The sequence below is a fragment of the Phocoena phocoena genome, chromosome 6 (genome assembly GCF_963924675.1).
Source record: "Phocoena phocoena chromosome 6, mPhoPho1.1, whole genome shotgun sequence".
Lineage (NCBI taxonomy): Eukaryota > Metazoa > Chordata > Mammalia > Artiodactyla > Phocoenidae > Phocoena > Phocoena phocoena.
The window spans coordinates 82,111,369-82,137,017 of NC_089224.1; the positions used below are offsets into that span (position 1 = coordinate 82,111,369).

Genomic DNA, 25,649 nt, shown 5'->3' on the forward strand with positions numbered 1-25,649 from the left:
TAATAAAAGGTAAAAAAATAAAGGAGTCAGGAATCTCAGCAAGTGGAGGCAACTGGGAGATAAAGCTGAGCCACGCTCCTCGGTGCTTCCATCAGAGCAGCCCTGGGCTGAACTGGCTTCTCCTAGTTCTCACATCAGATTCCAGTGACTGGGGACTCATGTCCAAGAGATCCCACCTGCGTCATTCTTACCTCCCCCGCAGCCTGCCCTGAGGCGCCTTTCAGCACTCAAGGTGGCTGAGGTACAGCAGCTTGGCTTTGACTTAGGCCCTGAGTCTGTCCCCGACCCAGATCTAGCAGAGCAAGGACATGTAAAGCTGGAAGTTGCCATGGACATACCTACACACAATCAACCAGCCATCAACCCCAGTTTTCCAGCCTCTTCTTCATGCCAAGTTTGCTCTGCTTTATTAGTATCTCTCTTAGCTGTGTCCAGAGGTGAACACAGTTATTCAGACACAGTCCCATCATTCACTCATTCATTCATTCATTCATAATGATAATGGCTAGCATTTACTGAATCTTGTTATGTGGCAGGCACTAAGTGCTTTACATGCGCTATCTCATTTAACCCTCACAATCCTATGAGTATGCCCATTTTACAGAGGAGTAAACTAAAGCTCAGAGATGTTAACTAACTTCAAGTCACACAGCAGGAAGTAGTGTAGCTAAGGATTTGAATGCAAGCATTCTGGCTGAAATTCTCTTATATGCCAGGCACTATGCTATACTTTGGGGATGTATCAAAAATGAATGAATAAATATACTAAAATGACTGAATTATACACCTTAACAGGGTGAATTTTATGGTATGTGAATTACAGTAGGTCTCCGTTTCTGTGGGTTCCACATCTACGGATTCAACCAACAGGGAGCAAATTGAAAATATTTTTTAAAAAATTCCAGGGCTGGGCTTCCCTGGTGGCGCAGTGGTTGAGAGTCCGCCTGCCGATGCTGGGGACACGGGTTCGTGCCCCAGTCTGGGAAGATCCCACATGCCGCGGAGCGGCTGGGCCCGTGAGCCATGGCCGCTAAGCCTGCACATCCACAGCCTGTGCTCCGCAGTGGGAGAGGCCATAACAGTGAGAGGCCCGTGTAACGCAAAAAAAAAAAAAAAGAAAAAATTTCCAGAAAGTTCCAAAAACCAAAACTTGAATTTGCCACACCAACTATTTACATAGCATTTACATTGGATTTACAACTATTTACATAGCATTGTATTTGCATTGTATTAGGTATTATGAGTAATCTAGAGATGATTTAAAGTATATGGGAGGATTGCTTATAACCTATGCAAATATTACATCATTTTATATAAGGGACTTGGACATCCTTGGATTTTGGTATCTGCGGGGTTTCCTGGAACCAATCCCCTGCGGATACCAATTATATTCCAATTAAAAAAAATCTGGACAAAAATTTTGGTTGAGATAAATATTGCCCACATTCCTAAGAATTTAGTTGACCTGTTTTTCCTGGTATAAACCAGCTAACAAAAAATCAAAATATTTCTTTAAAAAATGAATGAAATGTCTCAGACATCTTTGTAGTCCAACAGAGCTAGTTCCATACTTTGGTCCTGCCACCTAGCCATGTATGACAGAGTTTCGGTTTTCTCTCCTGTGAAGCGGGGACAGTGAACCCTGCCTTGTCAGGTGGTTATGGGGATTTGAAGGAAAGGCTTCACCTGGCTGCTGGCCCAAGGTAAATCACAGCAGAGAATGCTGAATTTTATGAGGGCACAGGCTTGGGGAGCTCACATGGCACTGCTGATCACCTCCACGCCCAGAAATGCCCTGAATGCCCCTGGAGCTGTTGAGACCTGCACTGGATCAAAGGCCCACCTGGGTCTTCTCGTCCTCACTGCAGAGTCCCTTCTTACCCCTCCACGCTCCTGCTGGGGTTTCTGCCTAGGATTCCACAAGGAAGGCGAGCACCTTTTCTCTTCCCCACCCACCTCGCTCCCTCTCTGGGTTGCCAGGGGCTGGGATTCCTGAGCTGCATAAGCGAGTGTGAGGGCCCTGCCATCCCCCTGGCATGGGGGCTCTGGCCCACGCCCAGCACTGTCCTCATAGGCAGCTTCGTGCCCACAGGGGCCATGTTGCTATGGTGATTACACTACCCACTCAGTGTCCAGGGAGACAGCACGCTGTAGCTGCGAGCTGTTTGCAAGACTCAGTGCAACTAGGCTGGGAAGATGCCAGAAAGGGTCAGAGGGAGCGGGGGATGGGAACTGAGTGTGACTGCTTCCCTAGCTCTGTGTGTGTGTGTGAGTGTGTATACACATGCTCACACATGTACCCACCCCACTGTCCGAGTTATAACGGCCCTTCTGAGCAGAGGCACAGCCCCTCGAGCGGCATAATCCCGTGATCGTCACAGGTTTCTTCCTGAGGTGGTGTTTACTGTTTATCACTGTGTTTAGTTTCTATATTGAAAACTAAAAGGGAAAAAAGTGGCATTCATATGGCAGCAGAACAGACTGAACTGTGCCTTCTCTTACTCCACATCTGAAGCTGGCGTCGTGGTCCACCTTGTCCCTTGTCCTGTGAGATTTCCTACAGAAACAGTGTGGGACACGAGGAGATTCTACCGTGGCAGGGAGAAAGTTGCCCACTCCCTCGTTACTTGCCTGACACTCCAGGTGGCTCCTCTGAATTGTCTCATTTAGCCCACACCACAGTCCCGCATAGGGATTTGTTGTGCTCATTTCACAGATGACAAAACTGAGGCCCGGAGAGGCTAAGTCACTTCCACAGTCCGGAGGTAGTATGTGTAGGGGGCGAGAGTCAAGCCCAGGCTGTTGAAGACCTGTGCTCACCGCACTGGGGGCCTCCTAGGCCCAGAAAGTACACAATCCAAGGCGCCAAGTGAAACAAAGGAGCCACGACCCCTCTGGAATAGCAGGTGGACAACCCACATTGCACCCACTGGGGTGCACTTAGGCTCTAAATTTAAGAGCTTTTGGTTCCCCTTCCTGAGCAATCAATATTGGGGATGATTAAATAAGTGACCCTGGTCTTAGCCACGCACACATTTGTGCTGACCCAATTCAATCCACACTAGTTAATCTATGCCTTTTCTCCACAGTCACGAATGTGGGCTTCCCCTTGCAGAGCCTCCGAAACAGCCCCGACTACAAATAAATGAATCCTCAGGGTGGGGAGAACCAGGCCCTAACATCTTCAGAGCCCTCATGTTCCAGCTAATGCTGATTTGTAAAGCGCTTTATGATTTATTCATACCGCCTTGCCAGGCTTCCCAGGACAGCCTTCCCCTCACGCAAATGAGCACGACTCCCAGAACAGAATGTCAGGCTTCATTAAGAGAAAACACCCGGGTGTGGGGATGTCCTCGTTTGGGCTCCCTAGCCTGCGTCGCCCAGTGTCTGTAGGATTCGGGGCAAACTCCAGGAAGCACCTGTGCTCTGACGGCCTTTGGCTCGTGAGCATGGTGAGATGGCAGGAATTCCCTTCAGGGAGGGAGAGACTCTCCAAGGGCTGGGCCTCATGTCTCTGCACCCAAGATGGGACCTCGGGCCAGTGGATGCATTCCCAGGTGGCAGGAGCCGGCAACAAGGAGCTGGGAGGGACTGAAGTGGAGCTCTGCCCCCGTGATTCTCGGCCAGTAGATCAAGGTGGGCCCCTCAGCTCTCGGGGAGCCACCAAAAGATCAGAGCACTGTGTAAATGAGAAGTCACCAAACCGGCCCCTGGAACCATTTTCATTACTGCCGTCGTCATGGTCTCCTCAAACTTGGGGAGGGCGTCCCCAGGGACAGAGGAAAGAGGGAAACCCCTTGCTTAGCTTCTTCAGGGTGCCTTGGGAGCAGCCCCTCCCTCGGGCCACACTACTGCCCAGGAAAGCTGACCACAGACACACCTGGCACCCATGAGCTCACAAGGCCCCACAGGGCACAGAAGTCGTGCTGATGCAGAACTGAGGGGGACCTCAAGCGCTTCACACCGCCTCTAGCGAGCGAGACACAAGCTGCGGTCACCATCCTTGTGCCAGAGGGTCACACTTCTGAGGGCACAAACTGCTAACCCACACCCACAGGGACTTTTGAGTGGCTCAACTTCTTCGGAAGCTGACTCCAGCACTCTGATGCCAGGCACGTGGGGGACTTGTGACTCGACTTCACCTCCTTAACCCCCAGAAGGGCAGAGTGAAACAGGGCAGAATAAAAAACTCTGAGTAGGAAGCTTCAATCAGGTGAGCTCTGGAGCACGTGGGGCCTGACTGCCCTCCAGGTCCACCCCAGAGAGGGAAGGATGCCTGAGCACCCCAGGGACCCCCTGGGGTATTGGGGACTTGACCACGCACTTCTCAAGTGGAACCTTTCAAACAAAGTACGAGTTCTGGGGACATCTCATTTGCTTGACAATTCACGCTGAAGCTGGCTATCAACAAGAGTCAGTCCGATGTCATCATCTGCAGGAATCAGGGGAGCATCACCACGTGCTCCAGGGACTTCCCTCCAGTCCACGGGCTGTCTCAGAGTCTGGGGATCTGTCAACTACAAATTGGCACTTGCCATCCACCCCTACAAGGATTAGATCATGTGCTGCTGCACCTGCTGACCTTCAACACCCCCTGAAAGGAGCTCAGGTGGAGAGCAGGAATGAGGCGCTCTGTGCTCTGGGAAAACCTGGCAGAACAGGTCTTCTGATAGTTAGATATTTTTAGGAGCCAATTTTATGATTCCAATTCTTATATCTCCTTATATCTAGAAAAGCACTAGAATCCTTCATGGTGACGTCTGCTCCTCATGACTAGCAGTAACCTCCTGCAAAAAATCTGTGCTTGATTGCATGTACTCCCCCCCTTCACCGAAATCACATATATACTGACCTTCCCCGCGGCCTCTTTGGAGCAGTTTCTCAGAGCTATCTGAGATGCTGTCTCCCGGGCTATAGTCCTCATTTTGTCCCAGATAAAACTTAACTCACGATTCTCACGTTGCGCATGTTTTTTAAGTTGACAGACCCAATGCAGTCCCGAAAGTCCAAGGTGTGTGTGGTGACCTGCAGCACATTTATGGGGTCCTCCACTTGTTTAATCCTCACTGCCAACCTTTACTTTATGATCATCCAGTAGTGGGCGACACTAAGACTACAGAGCAGCAAATATAATCTAAAAGAGACTGCTTTCCAAAAAAGGGCCTACGTTGCTCTTAACACCTTAATAGAAAACAGCAATAACAAAAGAGTTGCTTTTGGATTAATCTGGTCAACACTGATCCTTTGACCATCCCTTCTAGCTCTGGTCCTCCAGGCGGGGAATTGGATGAATTACTGCATGTCCTACCCAGTTCTAAGAGATCACAGTAAAGTCCAGAAATAAATCCCAACTGGCCATCCTCATCCTAAAAAGTAAGCCAATGATACTTTCAACTGAGTTCTACACAATTGCTAACTGCTAACGTACAAACTCCTTAAAAAGAAAAACAACTAATAACAACAATAACTAGGCAACAACATTTTTAAACATGTTAATTAATTTTCAAAATAACATTGCTAAAATATAGTAAATAAATTACACTGTTTTGGGCTTCCTTAAATATATGCATTCTCAATGGGGGTGATATAGTTCCCAAGGGGAACAACACTGGTTCTTGAATGTGAGAAATTATTACTCTTTTATATAGAAACTACAGGTATATATACAGTACATAAACAGAAATACAGTATATCTTTGGTATTGAAATTTCAAGAAGGGATAATTAGAAAAAAAAAGCCTAAAAAGGCTCCTTATGGGGGCAATTAGCAAAAAAAGGGTTGAGAAACACTGCTGTTAAATAGAGAATAACGAAAGCGATCTTTTCTGTACAACTCAAAGTCATCCATACAAACATCTCTCCTTATATTCTGTGATGGCCGTCAAGGTTGGTGGGCAGACTTGTTCCTTCTTACACAGCCCTGACTCTGACCCCAGGCACAGTGCCTGGGTGGGCATTTTTCTCCCTTGCTTTTCTAGGTTATTCAATCATTCTCAGTGGGCTGTCTTCTAGCAACAGCCTGTTAAATCCAGGCTCTTAATTTTACAGGCAATACTTAAGTCCATTCTGGTCTGAAAGCTATACCGCGCTGCCCTGTTGAACTGCTTGAATGGCTGAACAAGTTGTCTGCTGCCTGTTCATGTATTTTCATGCAGTTCTGGGTTTGTATCTGTGTTTTTGGTGATTGTGGTCACCAAGAAAACCTTGTATCACAAACCACTGGAATGTGCAGAATGACTTACGGTGCAAAGGGTTTCGAAGGTCTTTTCAGAGACAAAGGACCCATCCAGGCCAAAGAGAAAGATGGATGCATAGGAAAGCATTCCTCCGAGGATGATAAGGTTGTTCATATATGGACTTGACATCTTTATCAGCCTGACAAAAGAAAGAAATACTATAGTTAGCAGAACTGTTAATTTAGCTACTCCTGCAGCAAATATTTTCTGAATGTGTATCTTGTCACCAAGGCTAGAGAAGGAGAGAAGAATGGAAACCCTGGTTTCCTTCACTGCCCTCTCCCCAAGACTGTGCTTCCTCTGATGGGCTGTTTCCCCCTCACTATAGGACCGCGATGCTATCGATTTCTAGTTGTTGATTTTCCTGTCTTCTCAGTCAAGTTCACCTATCACTTCTCTGGGGACAGCTTGTATTGCTGGCTTCTTCAACCATTAATTTTTTGTTTACACAAAGATGTTAAGTCAACAGGTTTTTTTTTGGCTGGGGCTGGGAAGACAGCCAAATCTAGAGAATTCTAATCTATGTTCAGCAACCTTCCACAGTGATGGACTGTCCTGAGCACAAAGAGGGCCACACGCATGGTACCTCCCGGTACCAGGTGTGGAGATGGACAATGGAGTCCCCACCCCCATCCTCCCCCTGTCTTCACCAGGCTGTATTAAACCATCAGCCAGCTGGAATTTACTCTCAGATGTGTCTGGCTCCCCCAGCACAATCTGTTCAGAATGTCTTGGGTTTTCAGGTGCCCCCATGGTCCAGGTGTTCTTTTGCAGATTGTAATTATGGTCAGTTGTTCCCTGAGCATTTTCTTTTGCATTCTGCAGTTCTATTAATCCTTTCACATTTAAAAATTCAGTGTCAAAGTAGTAGAGTGATAAAAAGCCAGCTGTAAATTGTGGACCCCTCATGGGCTTTTGAATTGAAAGCCCTGAGTCCAGCAAGCACCCCTGTGACCTCATGAGGTGCACCCTTGGCAAGGCAATTAGCCGACTGAGTTTCCTCACCTATAAAAGCACATATACCACTGCCTAGGACACATGTGAAGCTGAGAGGGGACTGGGTCCCTGAAGGTCCTTTTGTAAACCATGAACCGCTAAGGCCCCTTCATTCTTATTACCATAGGAAGCAAGGAGGGGAGAGGCCAGAACTGAGGCAGGCTTCCTGGATGGGGTAGACCTTAAAGGATGAGTAGCATTAAGGAAGATAGAAGAGAGGGGGATTTGAAACAACAGTGACATTTATTTCCTATCTCTTTGTAGATTTTTTAATCTGAAAAGCCAGTCAAAAAATTCACACAGGGACTTCATTGGTGGCACAGTGGTTAAGAATCCGCCTGCCAATGCAGGGGACAAGTGTTCGAGCCCTGGTCCGGGGATATCCCATGTGCCTCGGAGCAACTAGGCCCGTGCGCCACAGCTGCGGAGCCTGTGCTCTGAAGCCCGCGAGCCACAACTACTGAGCCTGCGTCTGCAGCTACTGAGGCCCACGTGCTTGGAGCCTGTGCTCCGCAACAAAGGGAGGCCACAGCAGTGAGAAGTCCACGCACCGCAGCAAGGAGCGGCCCCCGCTCACTGCAACTAGAGAAAGCCCGCACACAGCAACGAAGACCCAACACAGCCAAAAATAAATAAATACATAAATAAATAAATTTATTGGAAAAAAAAATTCACATGGAAGCCAGCCTATTGGAAAGAGTAATGGTAATTCCCCCCAGGAGGCCAAGAGGGGGTAGTTAGGAATTAAAGGAGTATAGTCTTAATGACAGGGACAACTTGCTGTTATGACAAAAACTACTGCAGCTTGCAGGAAGGGAATCTAACATTAAGAGCTGACCACATGCCCAGGGCCTTGTGTCGAGTGCTAACATGCATGGTCATCATTTAAGGCTTGTACAGAGTAGATCAGAGTTGCTTCAATTTTTTTTGGAGGCAATATTTGTGTTATCGGTGATAAATAAAACAACAGGTGAATACAACTTTCTGTTTTTCAGCAAACAGGTTTGACCTAAGCAGCTGCTACCAAAAACAAAAAGAAAACAAACCCCAAAATGACAACAAAAGCTCTAGAGCCGCCAAGTTCCTCCTTGGCAAGCAGGGAGAGAAGGAAAACCTCTTCTCTTGGGATTGCGCTCGTCCCTGCAGCCCAGGAGGTCGCCCTGTGTGCCTTCTGGGCATGACAGCAGAGCCGCGCCGCGGCACCGAGGCTGTTTCCCCCCCCACCCCCCGTGAAGGCCCACCCTCTGAGCCCTGCTCAGCCACTCCCACAACAAGGCAGGGAGCAGGGGTCAGGGATTTCTACGGAAACCAAAGAAGCTGGCTGTGCTCGGCAAACACCACCGCCTGGGGCGGTGGCCCGTACTACCCATGGCTGGGCAGAATAACTCGGAAAGCGAGTTGGTCTCCTCCGGAGAGGGAAGGGCACGCGTGGGGGAAAAGGGATCAAGGCCAGAAACCCAGGGGATAGGCTCTGCTACACGCAGCAGTGCGGCCTCGGACGGGGCTCTCCAGCCCTCCGACATCGAGCCAGCGCTCTCATGTGCAATTGCGGTCGTTATTCGAGGGTCAACCGAGATGATGAAGGAGGCGCTTCCTGGGCTGTGATATGCTGTATGGATGGGAAGTGCCCTTACTGAACTCAGTGATCTCCCTCTGGCAGTGCTTCCTGAAGATGCTGGTGGGTGGGGCAAAGATGTTTGGGGAATTCTGCTTCTATATTTCTCCTCCTGGACCACCACACAGTGCACATGCATGGCCAAAATTCCAAGACCTGTGGACTTGGACCCTTCAATTTTGTTTAAGCCAGACTTCCTGTGCAAGCAGTGCTCCTGCCTGTGTGTGTGTGTGTGTGTGTGCGCGCACGCTCGCGCACACACACACTCACATGAAACATCTAATGACATCCCAGTGACTAAGCGGCACACTTTGGAAAACTGCCCTAGTAACTTCTGTGCCCCTGGAGAACGTGTTATGTGATGCTCCTACACTTTGTCTATGAGGCTTGTCTACCCAGAAAGCACTATCCAAGAGGAGGGCATGAGTGACTTACTTCTGATTCCGATTCTTGATGTTGAAGAAGAGAAAAGCACTGGCCATGATCATTCCCAGGATGGTAAGGGCGGAGAGGATGCTGTAGAGAGGTAGGGAGATCTTACGAAGCTGTTCCAGGACGATGGTCTTGTCTTTTGGTGGTTCAGATCCTAGAAGATCAAGGAAAAGGCATCAGCTGAGCTCAGCGCACAGTCAGTCCCCAAGAACATCCTTGCCTGGATGCCCTTGACGCCCACCACCTGTGCACAAACTGTGCAGGACACGTCACTGGGTGAGCGGGCTCCAGCGGTTGGCCAGTAGGGAGCCTAAGCCAGGACTTATTTCTTTCTCTAAACAGAATCAATAAGGGATTCGTGATGCATTTAATCGCCATTAGAAGACTAGAATTTGGTCTAATTACCATGTTGAAAACCCATCGCCATTTATTCCCCAAAGGTACCAGTGGCTTAGAAGGCGCAGGGCTGGGTGCTGTGAGTAGGTACCATTGGTTGTCTTTGGGGTGAGGAACTTGGCTTGGGCTCTCAAGGACTCTGCTCTAACACATGATAATGGCCACCCCTCAACAGGGTGGAAACCTTGCCTGTCAATTCCGTGGAGACATATATGTGCTCTGGCTGCGGATTTTCTGCCTCAAGGTCATTATGCTATAAAAGCTCTTTCTGGTTTTCCATTTTCATAAGACTTACTGTGGGAGGCAGAAGCTACTGGCATGCCTTCCCCTCCCTGCTGTGCCAGGACTGGACAGAAACTGTGGGATTCCATCCCGCTGTGTGACTGTAGAGATGTCTCTGCTCATTCTTCAAGGGCACCTGGGGGAGACCTGAGGGCCTCAGAGCAAACTCATCTTTATGGATGGTGGCAAAATTGTCCTGATTTACCAGGTACCGGCTGGTTTGGGAGGAAAGATGCAGGGACACCCTTTTCCTCACCTGCCCACCTCTTGTTTCTTGCAGATCCCTTTTTTCTCAGCTGCTATTTCAGGTCAGGTTTCTGCTGTGGAACTGTGACACTTTGAAGCTTTTCCCTCCAGTGTGGAATCGGTCAGATGTTCAAGAGTGGCCAAACCTGGGAGACCCACCAGGGGTCACAATGACCCCACCACAGCTGTGCCACGGGTGCCAACCTAGGTTATGCCTCCATTCCCAGGAGACAGGCAGAGGATGGGCAGATGTGGTGGCAGGGATTGAGAATTCCCCTGCACATCTGTTTAAAAAACTCTGCTAGCAAGTTCAAATGTGTTTGGAAACAATCAGTGGATAAAAAGAGTCTGAATCATCTAAGCAGTAGAGGGAACTGTCAGGTTCAAAACCAGCTAGAAACCTGCTGGCTTGGTTAATGTAAAGCATTAAGCACTTACATGCAAAGTAACACTTATAAGAGTGGCCTCAAGGGCCGCAAGTCAGGGCAAAAGCAGACTCAAGGTGATACAGGTAACACCATCTCTTGCTTCCAGAAATAAAAGCTCAACACCTGGAAATTTTTCCTCCCACTCCCTGTCCTCCTCCCCCCTCCCCCCACATAGCCTGGGCTGCATTAGGCACCTTCTGGATCCCCAACACAAGAGCTGTGAGTGCCCATGAGTTCTTGGTGGAAATAAGCTCCTCTTTGGGCACTAAGCAAGGGGGCTAGATTTGGATCAAAGGTTATGTGACTACTATAACCACTAGTTTGTGTAGAAACAACTTCAGAAAATCAACATCTCTTTTTCCACCTTGTCTTCCCCCAAAATGGCACCTTCTCACCGTGCATCTTAGCTAAGTCATTATGGAAGCCAAATGGTAACAGCTTATCAGAAGTGTTAGTAACAGCAGCAGTCCTGTTTCTTGCTCCCCACCCAATCCATTCATTCATTCTTCATCCATTCATCACCATCCTTCCTTCATTCGTCCTCATTAATGATGGGCATCATCATTGATAATCACCTTCCAACTGTCAGGCCTGGTGTGGGGCACCAGTGATTCAAAGATAAGCAAGACACAGTTCCTGTCCTCAGGGAACTTACACACTAGCCATGTTTTTTTTTTTTTTTTTTAAAAAAAAGGCAGTAGCAAGCACATTTATTGAATGCTTACCATGAGCTGAGCACTTTAATAGAGATTTTCTCACTTGATCTAAGAGTCTCATGGGTAGAGAAGATTACTCCCATTTTACGGGGTGAGGGAACACGTTTTTAGGTGTTAAGTGGCTTTTATAGCTAGTAAGTAGCAAAGCTGGACAGATTTGAACCCAGATCTGCCTAGCCCTGAAGCCTGTGCCTTAATCACTATGCAAAGTGCCTCTAGCGATGGGGTCCAGGTGGTGTGCGAACATCAGGCCCAGGGAGGCCTGAGCAGGAAACAGGCGGCCGAGTGCAGTTCCACCAGATGGGGTCAGGAAAGGCTACAGAATGGAGATGATGTGGGAGCTGAGTCTTGACAGGAAGATAAGTAGTTAGCTGTTTACTAGGAAGACATGGAAGAATGGGCATTCTGGGCGGATGGCCCAGCACAGGCGAAGGCATGGTGAAGTCTCGGCACATTTGCAGAAATGTCAGCAGTTTGTGGCTGGGGAGACCTGAAAGAGCAGGCAGAGAAGTGGGGCGGGGTCCCCTCCTGGAGGTCTTAGAACCACCCCAGGGAGAGGCCCCTCGCTGTGAGCAATGGGGACTGTGTGGGCCTCTTCAGTGTGACATGACAACTGAGGGCAGAATGGACTTGAGGGGGTTAGACTGGTGATAGGTGGGTAAAACCCACGGGGGGCTGGTGCAGGGGTCTGAGTGAGAGTTGAACCCAGGCAGGGTGTGGACAGGAAAGCTGGGTTCTGCCCAGGTGTCCTGGCTCGGCTCTGGGTTCAGAGACTGGTTATCCGCCCTCCGGGCGGTGCAGGGAAGCTCTGAGAGCAGGAGGCAAGCCTGTAACAGCTGCTGCCTCAGTGTTATCCTAGCCTCGTGCTTCCTAACTGTAACTAGCTATTTTCCTGGCTGGGTTTTTTTTTGTTTTTATGTTTTTCCTCTCAGTTCTGTTTTGTGTCTCTTATTTATTTTGTTTGAATTTTTCTTTCAATTTGTAAACCCAGAATTCTTATTCAGCAAACCCAGATCTCCTGCGTCCAGGAGCGAATAGCCCTATCTTGGGGATCAGACTCCCATGGTTAGAACTGGCTTTGCCTCTCACAGGCTGTGTGAATTTGGAGTTTTCTGATCCCTTTTCTCATCTGTACAACAGGGATGACAGGACTTATCCACCCATTTCCAGAATTTTTCTGTGGCTCCATGAGGTAATAATTGACTACGGGCTTGGTGACAGCTCCCTCAGTTGGGACTGTGAAGACCACACCTCCTCTTTGAGGCCACCTGGAGCTTACTGGAATCCCACAGATCCAAAATCTAACCAAATGGTTCATGGGAGAGCCTTCTTTGGTAGCCTTGGATTTAAGAAGGAACTCCAGGTGCAGAAAGCCAGCTGTCTGTTCTTTGCATTCCCAGTGGAATCAAAGTAACAGCATCTGGATGCTATGGGTATGGCAGCTTCCTCCACAGCCACCCCGTGATGAGGCTGTCCGTCTATCCATCCATCCACCCACCTACCCATCCACACATGCATCCATCCATCCACCCAGTTCCTCACTGACTCATATGCTCACCCTTTCATTCATTTATTCACCCACCCACTCATTCATTTACTTGATCAATCATGTATTATTTTTTCATCACATATTACTGAGCCCCCAACATGTGCCAGACCCTGGCTGGTGCCAGGAATTTAAACTCAAATAGGATCCAGTCAGGGAGCTCATGGTCCAATAACCTACTAATTTCAATGCAAAGTGACAGAGGCCATAAGAAAAGCAGAGACAAAAGACTGTGGAAGCAAAGAGAAGAGAGCTGTTAACTCAGTTGGGGGGCATCAGGGAAGGCTGAACAGAGCAGGTGTCATTTGATCTGGGTCTCGATGTTGAGGAGAAGTTCTCCAGCAGAAGACAGGGAATGGTTTTCCAGGAAGAGCAGCAAGTGGAGAGGCCTTATTACCAGCCCATCCATGTCTTTTCTGAGGAGGTGACACAGCAAAATTTAGTTGGGCCACACATAAAAAGAATTACTTCTGGCCGTTCAACAGTTTAAACACAGATGCTTTGGTGAGAGCCAGCACTCCATGCAAATTCCAGTGCCCCATCCCAGGGGCTGGAACCCAGCTCCCATGTGGTGATGGTATCCTGTCCTCAGTGAGCGAGTGCATGGATTGAGAGGAGAGGATGTTCCCTCTTCCCCACAGAGCCAAGGACTCTGAGCTTATCCACAACCCTCAACAATATGCAGGACTGGGAGCACCTGAGCAGGCCCCCTCCTCTGAGAAGTCCACCTGCCTTACCTTGGAACTTAATGGTGTCGTTGATGATCTCCAGTGTGTCAGCCACAGCATTGTATTCTCCCACCTTCACCTCCCTGCTGTCTGCGGGGAGCAAGAGACAGTGGCGGGTTAGATCCAAGTCCTGTGTTTGTCTGGGCGCTCCTGTCCCAGCTCTTGCTCCCCCACAGGCTCTGGCTATATTCTTGCAGGCTTTTCCTTTCCCCAGTGCCTTTTCCAGGTAGAATCACAAAACCTCCACCTTGATCTGGGCTGCAACAAATACCCTCTCACGTCGTCTCATCAACTGGTCACCCATCCTTTGCTGTACATGTATAGATGGGGAGCCTACTCCCCCCCATAACTGGACTCTCTGCCTGTGACCAAGTCTTTCTGGGGTCATTAGCTGAATGGCCTCTCTGTAACTTTCCTCTGCCATCTGGTCTGCCCTCTAGGAGTGCATGGACCACTCTGCTCCCCCTGCCCCAGGAGAGCCCGAGAGCCTTGAAGACAAAAACACATCATCCCTCTGGCAGTAAGCCTCCCCCCTTACTGAACATCATTTCTATTTCTCACCCCATCCAGGCCCTGGGGGTGGGCAGAGCAAAGATGCTACAAGAGACTGGGAAAGATGGGCCAAGACGCCAGGACAGAGTGGGCACCCTGGAAGCCAAGGAAAGGGACAATTTCACAAGGGAGCTGGCCAGCAATGCCACATGCCACCAAGACAGGGACAAGAAGCCCTTTGAACAGAGGATCCATTCAAGGCTTGTGAGGGAATACTGATGACAGATGAAGCTGAATCAGGGAAAGGTGGGGTCAGAGGCAAAGAGCCAAAGGCAAGGCGTAGAGAGTGGGGCTCCCAGGGTAGCGCAGTCTTGGACAAGGTGGCGACTGGGCAGGGAGGGGCCAAGGGGATTCACCTTTAGATGTCTTTTCTTGTTTAGTTCTCACAGTTGTGGGCAGTTAAGTGGTTTCAGTCCCACTTTACAGATGAAGAAACCAAGGCTCAGGCAGGTTGTGGCTTTGCCCAAAGCCCCACTGATACTAAGAGTAGAGTCCAGGTTCAAACCCAGGACTGTTCCCACAGCCGTGCTCTTCCCTGACATGCGGCTGCCTTAATGGGATCCCTGAGAGGTGACAGTCCTGGGCTGAGTTCCACAGGCCACCTGTGCCTCCTGAGTGTAATAACTACAGAGAGGAGTGCCCACCTGCCCACCGGCGGGGCAGGCAGGTACCCAGAGCTGCAGACCCTGGTTCTCAAAATGCCCAGGGGTTATAAAGCGACACAGCAGCAGGAATTCCAAGCACGTGGCCAGAGGAGCTGCCTGCTGGGCCTCTGGCTCTAAGTGAAATGTCTCTGCAGAGACGCAGGTGCGCTGCTGGTTCCTTATAAGGATTCAGGAAACGGAACAGGGAATCCTACAGGCCACACTTCTGCCTGCGTTCCTTTAACTGTGGGGTGGAAAACAGGGCTGTAAAAGTCACTTCCTTCTCCCTGCAAAGGTCTCCCTGCCATTTGGGAGGCCTCATGCTGTGTAGGCGGCTGTCACTTGCAGGGGTCACCCAGCTCCTAAATGTCACATCAGCAGACTCTGCTGGGAGCTCCCGCATCCCTGCTCTGGCCTTTTGAAGTCTCCGCCATAATCAGCTCCTGCTGCTCAGCGGAGGAGGCCCTGATTTATTTATTTGGTGTGGGGAGGCAGCACATGAAATATGCAGGCTGCCTGGAATAAATCATCAGGAGCCAGGCGGTGGTGCGGCTGGCAACTCACCACGCCCCCAGCCGCGCAGCCTGACCCTCTGACTCATACACCTGCTGTACCATCCATCCCATGGCACCGCCTCCTGCAATGACCATAACTGCCGTAATCTCTCCCCGGGGGCAGTGCTTGGAGGCTGGGTGGGGTGGGGGGCTTCACACATTCCTGCATTCAGGGTTCCATAGCAAACCTTGAATCAGGCATAATTCACCCCAGTTTACAGGTGAGGGAGGAGCTTCATGTCAGCTAAGTGAACGCTCAGAGCCAAGTGCTGGGCAGCGACCAAGCGGGTGCCTGAACGTGACTCCCCTAGTTCTAAATTCAGAGCATTTTCCCCACCCATACTGAGCAGGGCTGCTGGTCATTCAGCCCATACTTACTGAGAGCCTACTGCATGCCAGGCCCAGGTATTTCATAATAAAGAATCCCTCAAAAGCAGCAGCGTAGGTGGAGGAAGCTTAGCTTATGTCCTCATCCTTGACCAAGCTGACCTTGGACATCTGGGCGATGAAGGATGTTTATACTAAATCCCTTAGTTTAATCACTTCATTCATTCATTCAATAAACACTGGGTGCCTGTTATGTTCTAGGCTCTGTGCTGAAGGCTGGAGTTACAAAGATTAAAAAATAATTCATAATCTCTGACCTTGTAGTTTAGTGACTGCAGCATCACCCAGCCCTACCGGGTGGGTAAAATTATTCCCATATGCCAGTAATATTTCCCTTCTAGCCTGTGACCTGTGAGTGGATGGCTGTAACGGTAAAATTTCAACTTTCAGAGTGCCTATGAGGACTAAAGAGGAGACTATAGGCAGTTTCTGGCTTGGGGCCTCACAGAAGTGTTCAATAAATTGTAGTGATTTGAGTCACGACAAAAGTAACTGTGAGCTATTTGTGAGGTCCCCAAACACTCCCTGTGTTTTCTTACTACCACTGTTCCCCACAATGGTCCCTCTGCTTGGAAGGTAGCTTTCCCCTTCCTCTACCAAACCAACATGTCCAAACTCTATCCACCTCTTCCAGGAAGGCGTCCCTGAGTATGTTCCTCCCCAGTTGCTGTGGGCTCAAGGCATGGGTGATGTGTGAGAAGCTGTGTTGCAGCCATGCCCTAGGTGTGCCCAAGCCGTATGATTCCTGCCAGCCGGTCAGTTCTTGAGTGGAACCTGAAGTCTCGTTTCTGAGGTCCCAGGCAGCATAGGGTCGCATCCCCTGCACTTTGCCCAGGGCCCTCCCTGGCTCTGCAGGGGAAGGATGGTGTCCCCTGTGTTCTTTCTTTCACCCACGGCCCAGCCAGCTGGTGACCATGATAGGTGGGCACTTCCAACTTTTAACTCTTGGGTTCCTTGGTAACTCTGTTGTGCAAAGAACATCGACCACTTATTTGGATACAGACGTGAAGACTGCGGAACAGGGGATTTGCGGACAGACTAGAAAGAGGACTCATGGGGGCAGCAGAGAATAGAGCAGAGGGAGAGGGGCTGTGGCGTTGAGTCTGTCACTGGCCACCCTCCCTGCCCTGCTAGTCCTGCTGTAGGTTGCCACTGACTTATCGTGTGACCCTGGACAGATGATTCCCTTTCTCTGGACCTCAGTTTCTCCATCTACAAAGTGCACCGCAGGGGTTCGAATAGTTCTCAGTCCTGGCCAGGCACTAGAGTCACCTAGGGAATTTCTAGAAAATTCAGATGCCTGGGTCCCAACATGGATCCATTATATTAAAACCTCTGGGGGGTTGAGGAGTGAACCCTGGGTGGCCATATTTTTAAAAGTTCCCTAAGTTGACTAACGCATAACTAGAGTTGAAAACCACTGGATTAGACCAAGGACCCTGCAACGCTGACACTTTCTGTTCTCAGAGGCTGAAAATACTATAAAACAAAGAGCCCCTTTTCCTGCAGAATAATACTGGTTCTTTGCTGTGGTGCAAAAAAAAGGATTCTCTTAAAAAAGTGCATTCTTTCTTTTTCTTTATTTCCAACTTTGGATTTGGATGATACATAAAGAAAATAAGTCCTATTGGTGAAAATTAGGCTGCCAAAAAAGTCCAGTCTGAAAATACTCCCTGGCTGTGGGCCTGAGAGCATCCTTGAGACGGGGCTGGGGAACTGCTTCAATCACAGAGCGGTCCTGCCTCTCTCCCGTATCACAACCCCTGGGTGGGAGAGCTGGGTGTAGGGTCACCAACCTCCTGCTGCAGCTGGTCCCCACATCCTGCTTCCTGGGCTCTACTCCCCTCACCCCCAAATGCTCATTCTTCCTCAGCTGACTCTAGGTCTGCATTGAGGGAAGTATGCGTGTCTTTTACAGTTTAATTGTTGTTGCAAACATAAAGAAATGTAAAACTCTGAGGTGTAAAACAAAAGACAACCTTGGCTCAATGAACATCGAGGATTCTATAAAATTACTCCATTCTAGGACTCCCTAACAAAATCCCAGACTCAGGGAAAGGAAAGAGCTCTGGCTGGAGGACTGGGCCCCTGGAACGGGTCTTGGTTTTGCCATCTCCTCAATAAGGAGCCCCAGGGAAGTGCCATCCTCTGCCTGGGTCTTGATAAAACAAGTGGGCTAGACAGGGAAATCTCTGTGCCCTCCAGCTCTCGTTCCATGATTCTGCAACTGCTTTGAAGGGTCTTCCTCACTCCAAGCTAAAGTCTGCTCTCCGAGACTTGCCCTCACAGTCCTAGCTCTGCCTGGGGGCCACACATCACAGCAACTCCTGATCCTGGCCGTGCTTCAGAGATGGCAACACTGTGATTTTGATTTCGGGCCTTGATTCTGCTTTTCTCCAGGCTGGCCAGCCATTCCCCAGGAAGTGATTTTTCACTCCCCTCACCCACCCTGCCCCTGTGGACAGGCCCTAGATGGTCACTCTCCTCCCACTGGGTGGAAACAGGTCTGAGCAGCACCTCTCAGCATCACCAAGCAGAGAGTGACTGTGCTCCCTTGGCCTGGATTCTCCCTCACACTCGTCTCTATCCACAAACAGTACGCCACTGTCGCATTTTCAGTAAGTTAACTTCACTGACCTTTGTTTTGAGATTTTTAACAGACTAGGTGGACACTGGCCAAATGCCCCAGGAGTATAATAATCCTGCCAAGGGCGGATCTGTCCAGTGACTTATAGGCAAACTGGCTCAGGGCAAAAGCTGAATACCCAAGGGGACACAGAACACATACAGATACAATAGGCTATTTGCACCTAGAACACCTTTTCTCTCTTCCTCTTGGGTAACTCTCATTGGTTCTTTAGAATTCATCTTGGATGCCACCTCTCCCAGGTAGCCTTCCTAGAATCTGCCAGGTGGAGCCGAGCACCTCTCCTCTGAATGACGTTTCACACTAAGTTGGGGTCCTGTGTCTGCTCCCCACTGAACCAGGAGGTTCCCTGAGGGAAGGGGCTGTGTCTTACCCATCTCAGTACCCCCTGTGCCCAGCTAGGACCTGGTGGGCAGGTGCCAGGAAATGACCATTGTGAAACTTCAAAAGCCCAAACGATAGGATCAAAAAAAAATAAAGAAAGAAAAAATAGCACATCAAAATTAAGAACTTCCGTTCACCAGGGACTTTAAGTTTAGAGACAAGTAACCAAATGGGAGAAGATGTTTGCAAAGCCTAAAGCCAAAAAGGGACTGAAACCTAGATTACGTAAGGAACTCTTACAAATCACCAAGAAAAAGACAATACACTCAAAATTAAAGTGGTCAAAGGATCAGAACTGACAATTAACAAATGGCGGACAAGCACAGGAAGAAATGTCCAAACTCATCAGTAACCAGAGAAATGACATTCAAAACCACAGTATAATATTAATTTGTATCTTTAGATTGGCAAAAAATGAGAGAGCTGGCAAACACCAACTGTGGGTGAGAGGTAGGGACACAGGACTCCTCATGCTGGTGGGAGTGGAGATGGGTACGGCCATTCCCAAGAGCCATGTGGCAAATTTTAGGCATGTTGGGTGTTGACACACCTTCCGACCCAACAATTCAGCTCATGGGGATTTGTCCTAAAAATACCCAGCTGGGTTCATAAGGGGACATGTACAAGGACACTTATTATGTTTGGAGACAGGGAGTTGAAGGTGACCTGAGTGGCTGTCACTGGGAGAATGGAGGCGTACATCCCCTGGAATGAGCAGGGAGAGCCACAGCCTAGATGCAGACACAGCAACATGGAGGTATCGTAAAAACAAAGTGCTGGCGTGCAGGAGCCAGGAAATGACCATTGTGAAACTTCAAAAGCCCAAACTTTTGCTTGGAAAAAAAAGCAGAAAATGTATGTAACCCAGTTATGTCGATGCAAATTCAAAATATGCACACAAAACAGCAATACACATTTTGCAAGGACACATACAAACACAATATCTGCATTAAACACTTAGAATGTTTGCCTTTCTTGGGGAGAGGCAGGAGTGGCATATGAGAATATGAGGGAAATAAAGGTACAAACAAACAAGAGGGGCTTTCATGGACCAGTGATAACAACGTTCCATGAAATGAGGAGTGTGAAGTGTGTCCTGAGGAAGTAAGATAGCACTTTGCTCAAGAACTTCTAGAGGGGGTAAATCTGGTATCATTGTGAAGAGTGCCCAGGAGAGGAGCAGGAAGCCAACAGCTGTCACAGCTCTTCTCTGTGCTAGTCACTGAGCTAGGCTCATTCATAGCCTCAGGTCACTGGAGTCTCACCATCGCTCTCAAGCAAGGAAAACAATCACCTTTTATTTCACTATTTATTTTATTTTTAATTTTTTGGCCACACTGCGCGGCATGTGGGATCTTAGTACCCCGACCAGGGATCGAACCCGTGTCCCCTGCATTGGAAGTGCAGAGTCTTAACCACTGGACCGCCAGGGAAGTCCCATTTCACTATTTTAAAATAAGTGCTGAGGGACTTCCCTGGCAGTCCAGTGGTTAGGACTCCGCACTTCCAATGCAGGGGGTAGGAGTTCCATCCCTGGTTGGGGAACTAAGATCCCACATGCTGCGTGGCATGGCCAAAATAAATAAATAAAATAAGCTAATGTAAAGTGTCTTTAAACTTACTTTCAAAAAAATAAAAATAAAATTAAAAAGTGCTGAAATGATGTCTCAGAGAGATTAAGCCACAGTGCCTGGCTAGCAATGATTAGGCATGGCTGCTCTGAAGCTCACATACTTTCCACATGAGAGGAGGTGAGTTCCCATCACTGGAGGCATTCAAGTAGAGGCAATGCTGTAAAGGAAAGTCAGGGTTGCCTTCAACATGGAGAATCTATGGCTCAATGAAAGACAAGGTCTGCTAAGTAATTCTGTCTTCCAAGCCATCTTCCTTGAGCTCCGTGAAAGGTAAGCCCTGGATCATGGGGGCTGGGAGGTATCAAGGTCAGGGTCAGACTTCCAGCCTGAAAGAGCCCATATTCACGTGTGCCCTTCCATTCCTGCTGACCCACAACACTTCTGGTGTAACTTGCAGTTTAGTGGACTATGTCTCTACTCTTAACATCAAGTCGAGGGGCAGTCCAAAAAACTGGCCTTTCCAGACCCATGGCTTAGCGAAGAGAGCTATAATATACGCCTTAACAGAAGGAAAAGGATATTAAAAATCAGCCTTAAGAGTCTCAAACTAGAGTCAAACTAGCTCCAAAAATTTTCTAGTAGGTTCTGGGAAATTATCTTCCTGCTTTTATAGGCACTGGCACTTGGCCAGAGAGATTATGAAGCCCCTACAGGGAGTGGCGGGGGCAGAGGCTTATTCAACTTGGCTTCCCCAGAGGACTTGGTAAGGCGCCTGGCAGATGCTCAGGAAATGCGCACTGCATAGAACCGTATCTGTTACCCCAAAGACCAAACGGTAATTAATGTGTGCAAATGGGGAGGACAAACCTACACTTCACTAGGTACCTTCTGAATGACAATTACGTTGTTAGGGCGGTGGAAGACCCCATCCCTTCAAATCAGGTGGCGAAGTATAAAATTCCAAAGTCTGAGTCCTTTATGCTGCATAGAAGCAGTCCAAATTCAAGCAGATTATCATTCACCGCGATTCTTACAAACAGGCCTAATGAAGGCAGCGACGGTGAGTTAGAGCGGCAGATGCTGAGATTTCACCAAGAACAGCATAAACAAGGCTCTAATCATGGCTTCACTCAACTTCCTTTCCTGCTGCAAATTCTGAGCCATGTTTAGACTTCGTTAGTAACATGGATTCTTTTTTCTCTCAAGGGGAAAAAAAAAAAAGCCAATTCCCTAGTATTCATCCTCATCTACACGTGGTTTGATGCAAGTCAGTGATGGCATGGGGGAGGGGTGCTGAACTTGGAGTTGGAAGGCGGTTAGGTCCACTGCACCCAAGGTGTGTGCCCGAGGGGATGCTAATACCTACCTTACCTACTGCCACAGGTGGGTCCCTCAGAATGGTGCCTGAGCCAAGAGTAAGAATGCATGTAATTTATTTGGGAGGTGATCCTCGAACACACTGATAGGGGTGTGGGGAGGTGAGACAGAGAAGGCAAGGGAGCCAGGGCAAGGTGCATTAATGAGCAGGTTTCTGAGAGGCCAAGTGAGGCTCAATCTCATGGGGACCTCTGGAGACAGAGCAGAACATACCTTGGAGTTCTTGGGAGTTTCCACCCAAGTGGGAAGGACGCTGGGGGATTTATCCTCCACTTCTCATTCATCCCTGGCTCAGGGCTGCCCTGGAAGCATTAAGTCCCTGAATATCTGTCCTGTTCCTTGCACAGGGTGAGAGGTGTAGGTGCTCTTAATCAGATGCTTGTTTGGAACCATGGATGCTCAGGGACTACAGGTGGGACGCTGATGGCATCTGCCACACCTACCCCCTAGGACTGGGGGCTCTGGGAAGCCTTGAAAACAGAGTAGATGGAGGGAAGCTGGGAGTGAGGAAGGTCATGTTTAGGGCTCTGAAACTCTCTCTGGATACAAAATGCCTCAGCCTCAAGAGGGACCATGGGGCTAGCCCTGACACATTATTTTAGAGTAGTTCTATCTATCCAGCATTCCTAAGTTTGCAAAAAAGGTCATTTCTCCAGCCTGGAACAACAATGGCCACCATTGTGAAGTAGCTTCAGTTCACATTTCTGTTGTCAAGACTAACTGCTGTTTGTCAGACGTTCTGCCTTGACTCAAGCCACTGGAAACCAGGAGTAAATGAGCGTGCTCTCAAATTTCCACAAGCCGGATCACTCACCAATTCAGTAAACATTTACCAAGAGCCAGCCAGGAACCAGGTAGCATGCTAGTAATGTGACTAGCTTCCTAGCACCCAGAGTTTATAGAGCAAAATGTCATTTGGCCCAGCCCCAGGGGACAGCCAGGGTTGGCATTAGTGTCATCCCATTTTCCAGAGGAGGAAATTGAGGCTTAGGGAGATAAAGTGACTTGCCCAGGGTCACACTGCTGGTAAACTTCAGAGCAAGGGCTTGAATCCAGGTCTTTTGCCTCCAAATTAATTTAATAAACTTGTACCAGGGGTCTACTGAGTGCCAGGCTCTTGTGATACCAATCCTACAACTCTGGAATCAAAAAGTAGAACAAAGGGGGCTTCCCTGGTGGCGCAGTGGTTGAGAGTCCGCCTGCCGATGCAGGGGACACGGGTTCGTGCCCCGGTCCGGGAAGATCCCACATGCCGCGAAGCGGCTGAGCCCGTGAGCCATGGCCGCTGAGCCTGCGCGTCCGGAGCCTGTGCTCCGCAGCGGGAGAGGCCACAACAGTGAGAGGCCCGCGTACCGCAAAAAAAAAAAAAAAAAAAAGTAGAACAAGGGGCTTCCCTGGTGGCGCAGTGGTTAAGAATTCGCCTGCCAATGCAGGGGACACGGGTTTGAGCCCTGGTCCGGGAAGATCCCACATGCCGCGGAGCAACTAAACGCGCGCGCCACAACTACTGAGCCTACGCTCTAGAGCCCGTGAGCCACGACTACTGAGCCCACATGTCTAGAGTCTGTGCTCCGCAGCAAGAGAAGCCACAATAATGAGAAGCCCATGCACTGCAACGAAGAGTAGCCCCCGCTCGCCGCAACTAGAGAAAGCCCGTGCACAGCAATGAAGACCCAAAGCAGCCAAAAAAATAAAAAAGTAGAACAGGACCATGGATTCCTGGCTCCCCTTTTAGTCTTCTCCAAACGGCCTCCCATTTCCAACTAATTTGTGTTTTAGTTTTACAAAGAAGGTAACAGAGCCTCCTACAAAATGCTTCCTCTACTATAGATAAAAGGGTTTAGAAGGCACCAGGACCTTTACAAACAAGAAGCCAAAAAAGCATCTTTCGTGGTCTCCAGAGGGATGGTGGGATGGGCCAACTTCCAAGATGCTGCCAGCGAGCGCTGAGACAGCCTGGGTGTAAGTCCAGGAGAGACCCTGCAAAGGGAGCCCCACTGCTGGGGCTGGCAGTTTGTGAGTCAGCTCTGCTCTTCTACCGTCCCCTCTTAGAAGAGGGCAGAGGGTGAGGGGGAGAGAGAGGGCTTGAAGGGCCCTCTCTCTAAATGGGTGACCCCATTTAGAAGCCTTTTTCGAAGTCAACGGCATGAGGCAATTTAGGCTCTAGTAACCCCAAGGTGGGGGGCAGGCCCATCCTCTGGGCAAATTCCGGGAAGGTCCCAGGAGACAGAAGACCAGCCTCTCTTGGAGGTGAACCATGAGCCCAGAGAAGGAAAGGAATGAACCTGCTGTCCCACAGCAAGTCCCTTTCCGTGTCTGAGCCTCAGTTTCCCCTCTGAAATAAGAGATGACAACCAGGAGCCCTTCCAGCCTGGACAGCCACTCAATAAAGCAATGCCCCTCCATCTTGGCAGCAAGGTACCTCTGAGACCCTCTAAATTTGGAAAACTAACTGTTGTGCTGATAAGAATATGCCCTCAGCACAGCATCCGTCTGCAAACAGGATCAATGTCTGTTTTAAAAACATGTAAACAGGAGTATCTGCAAGGCCCGGCTCTGACAGTCAATAAACGCTGGACACAGAAGTGGCAAAGGGAGGACACTCAGGCACAGGTGTACATGTGAACACGCAAAGGCTGGCACTTGGGGAAAGTCGAGGTCTAGTCACTTCTCTGCCTCCAGCCAGCTGGGTGTCCCTGGGAGGAACACCTCCCTTCCCTGGGCCTCAGTTTCTCCACTTATACCATGAAGCAGCGGGATGAGATCATCTCTAAGGCCCTGCCCCATGTGACACCCTACATGTCATTAAGTGTTGGGAGCAGCTATAAGAGTAGGCAGACAAAAAGGCACCCGGGGGTTTCAACACACCAAGAAAATGTGGATTTGCCCCAGAAAAGTATCATAATTTTTGACTAAATGCTAATCATAATTGCTATTACTTGCTGAGCAAGAAATATATGCACGTTTCTCTGTGCTATCTCATCTAGTTCTTCCCACATCCCGAGAAGGTAGGTAGGATCATATCCCTATTTTACAGATGAGGACATTGAGGCTCAGAGAGGTGAGTCACTTGCCTAATGTTCTACAGTGACTTGAGCTCAGGTGGTTTCAAACCCACCTCTGAACTACTGTTTGCTACACTGCTTTCCTTATAAATGCCTAAAACCAGTCACTGGAGTTGGTGTCTAACCCTAACATTCAGAAAAAAAAAAAAAGCAATAAAATTGGCATGCATTTGTAGCTGTGATTGGCCCATCAATAATTTACAAAATATTCTCCCAGAATGATATAATTTGAGAGCTGGAAATGTGACAAGAGAATTTAGTTGCAATCACTCAAAAAAAAGTATCTTTGCCAAGATGCTTACTTTGTTCAGCCAATGAAGAAGTAAGCTTTAACAAATGGGAAAATAATTACGTTTGCCTAAAATTACATCTTTTGTGCACACCAGAGAGCTGACATGCATTTCAATTACCTGCCACAGGAAGACAAATGGGTAAATCTACAAGACTGCATTATGGAGCCATAGTACCGGAGAACGCCTCTCCTGACTGATCTGCATCTGGTTGGGATTGTCTGAATGAATCCGAATAACTCTATTTCATTTCTTGCCTTCCCCTGGATGACTCTGGGATCTGCTCAAAGTGAGTGGACACAGAAGGCTCTGCTTTTGTTTCTGGATTTTCTAGAAACATCCAGATACTGAAAAACACTGCATTAATGAAAGGTCCGTCTCATGGTTCTGACTAACAACCCTGCCAATGACCATACCGGGCCGAACCGAAGTTCCTCCAGGCAGAACACCCAGCCCTGCCCCTCTCAGACGCCCTGTGGGCTCTGAGAAGCCACTGTCCCTCTCTGGGCCTCTGTTTCCTCCTCATCACATGAGGAATGTGGTCTGAATGGTTGC

General features: G+C 48.9%; 1 protein-coding gene across 1 annotated transcript in view; it reads right to left on the reverse strand.

Moving 5' to 3' along the window:
- The window catches only part of GABBR2 (gamma-aminobutyric acid type B receptor subunit 2), a 365,224-nt gene that overhangs the window by 72,818 nt on the left and 266,757 nt on the right, over positions 1-25,649 (reverse strand). Inside the window, exons 9-11 of the mRNA XM_065878972.1 lie at positions 13,630-13,710; positions 9,282-9,432; positions 6,242-6,374 (exon numbers count right to left, since the gene is read on the reverse strand). Coding sequence (XP_065735044.1) covers positions 6,242-6,374; positions 9,282-9,432; positions 13,630-13,710 — 365 coding nt within the window. The remainder of the gene's footprint in view (positions 1-6,241; positions 6,375-9,281; positions 9,433-13,629; positions 13,711-25,649) is intronic.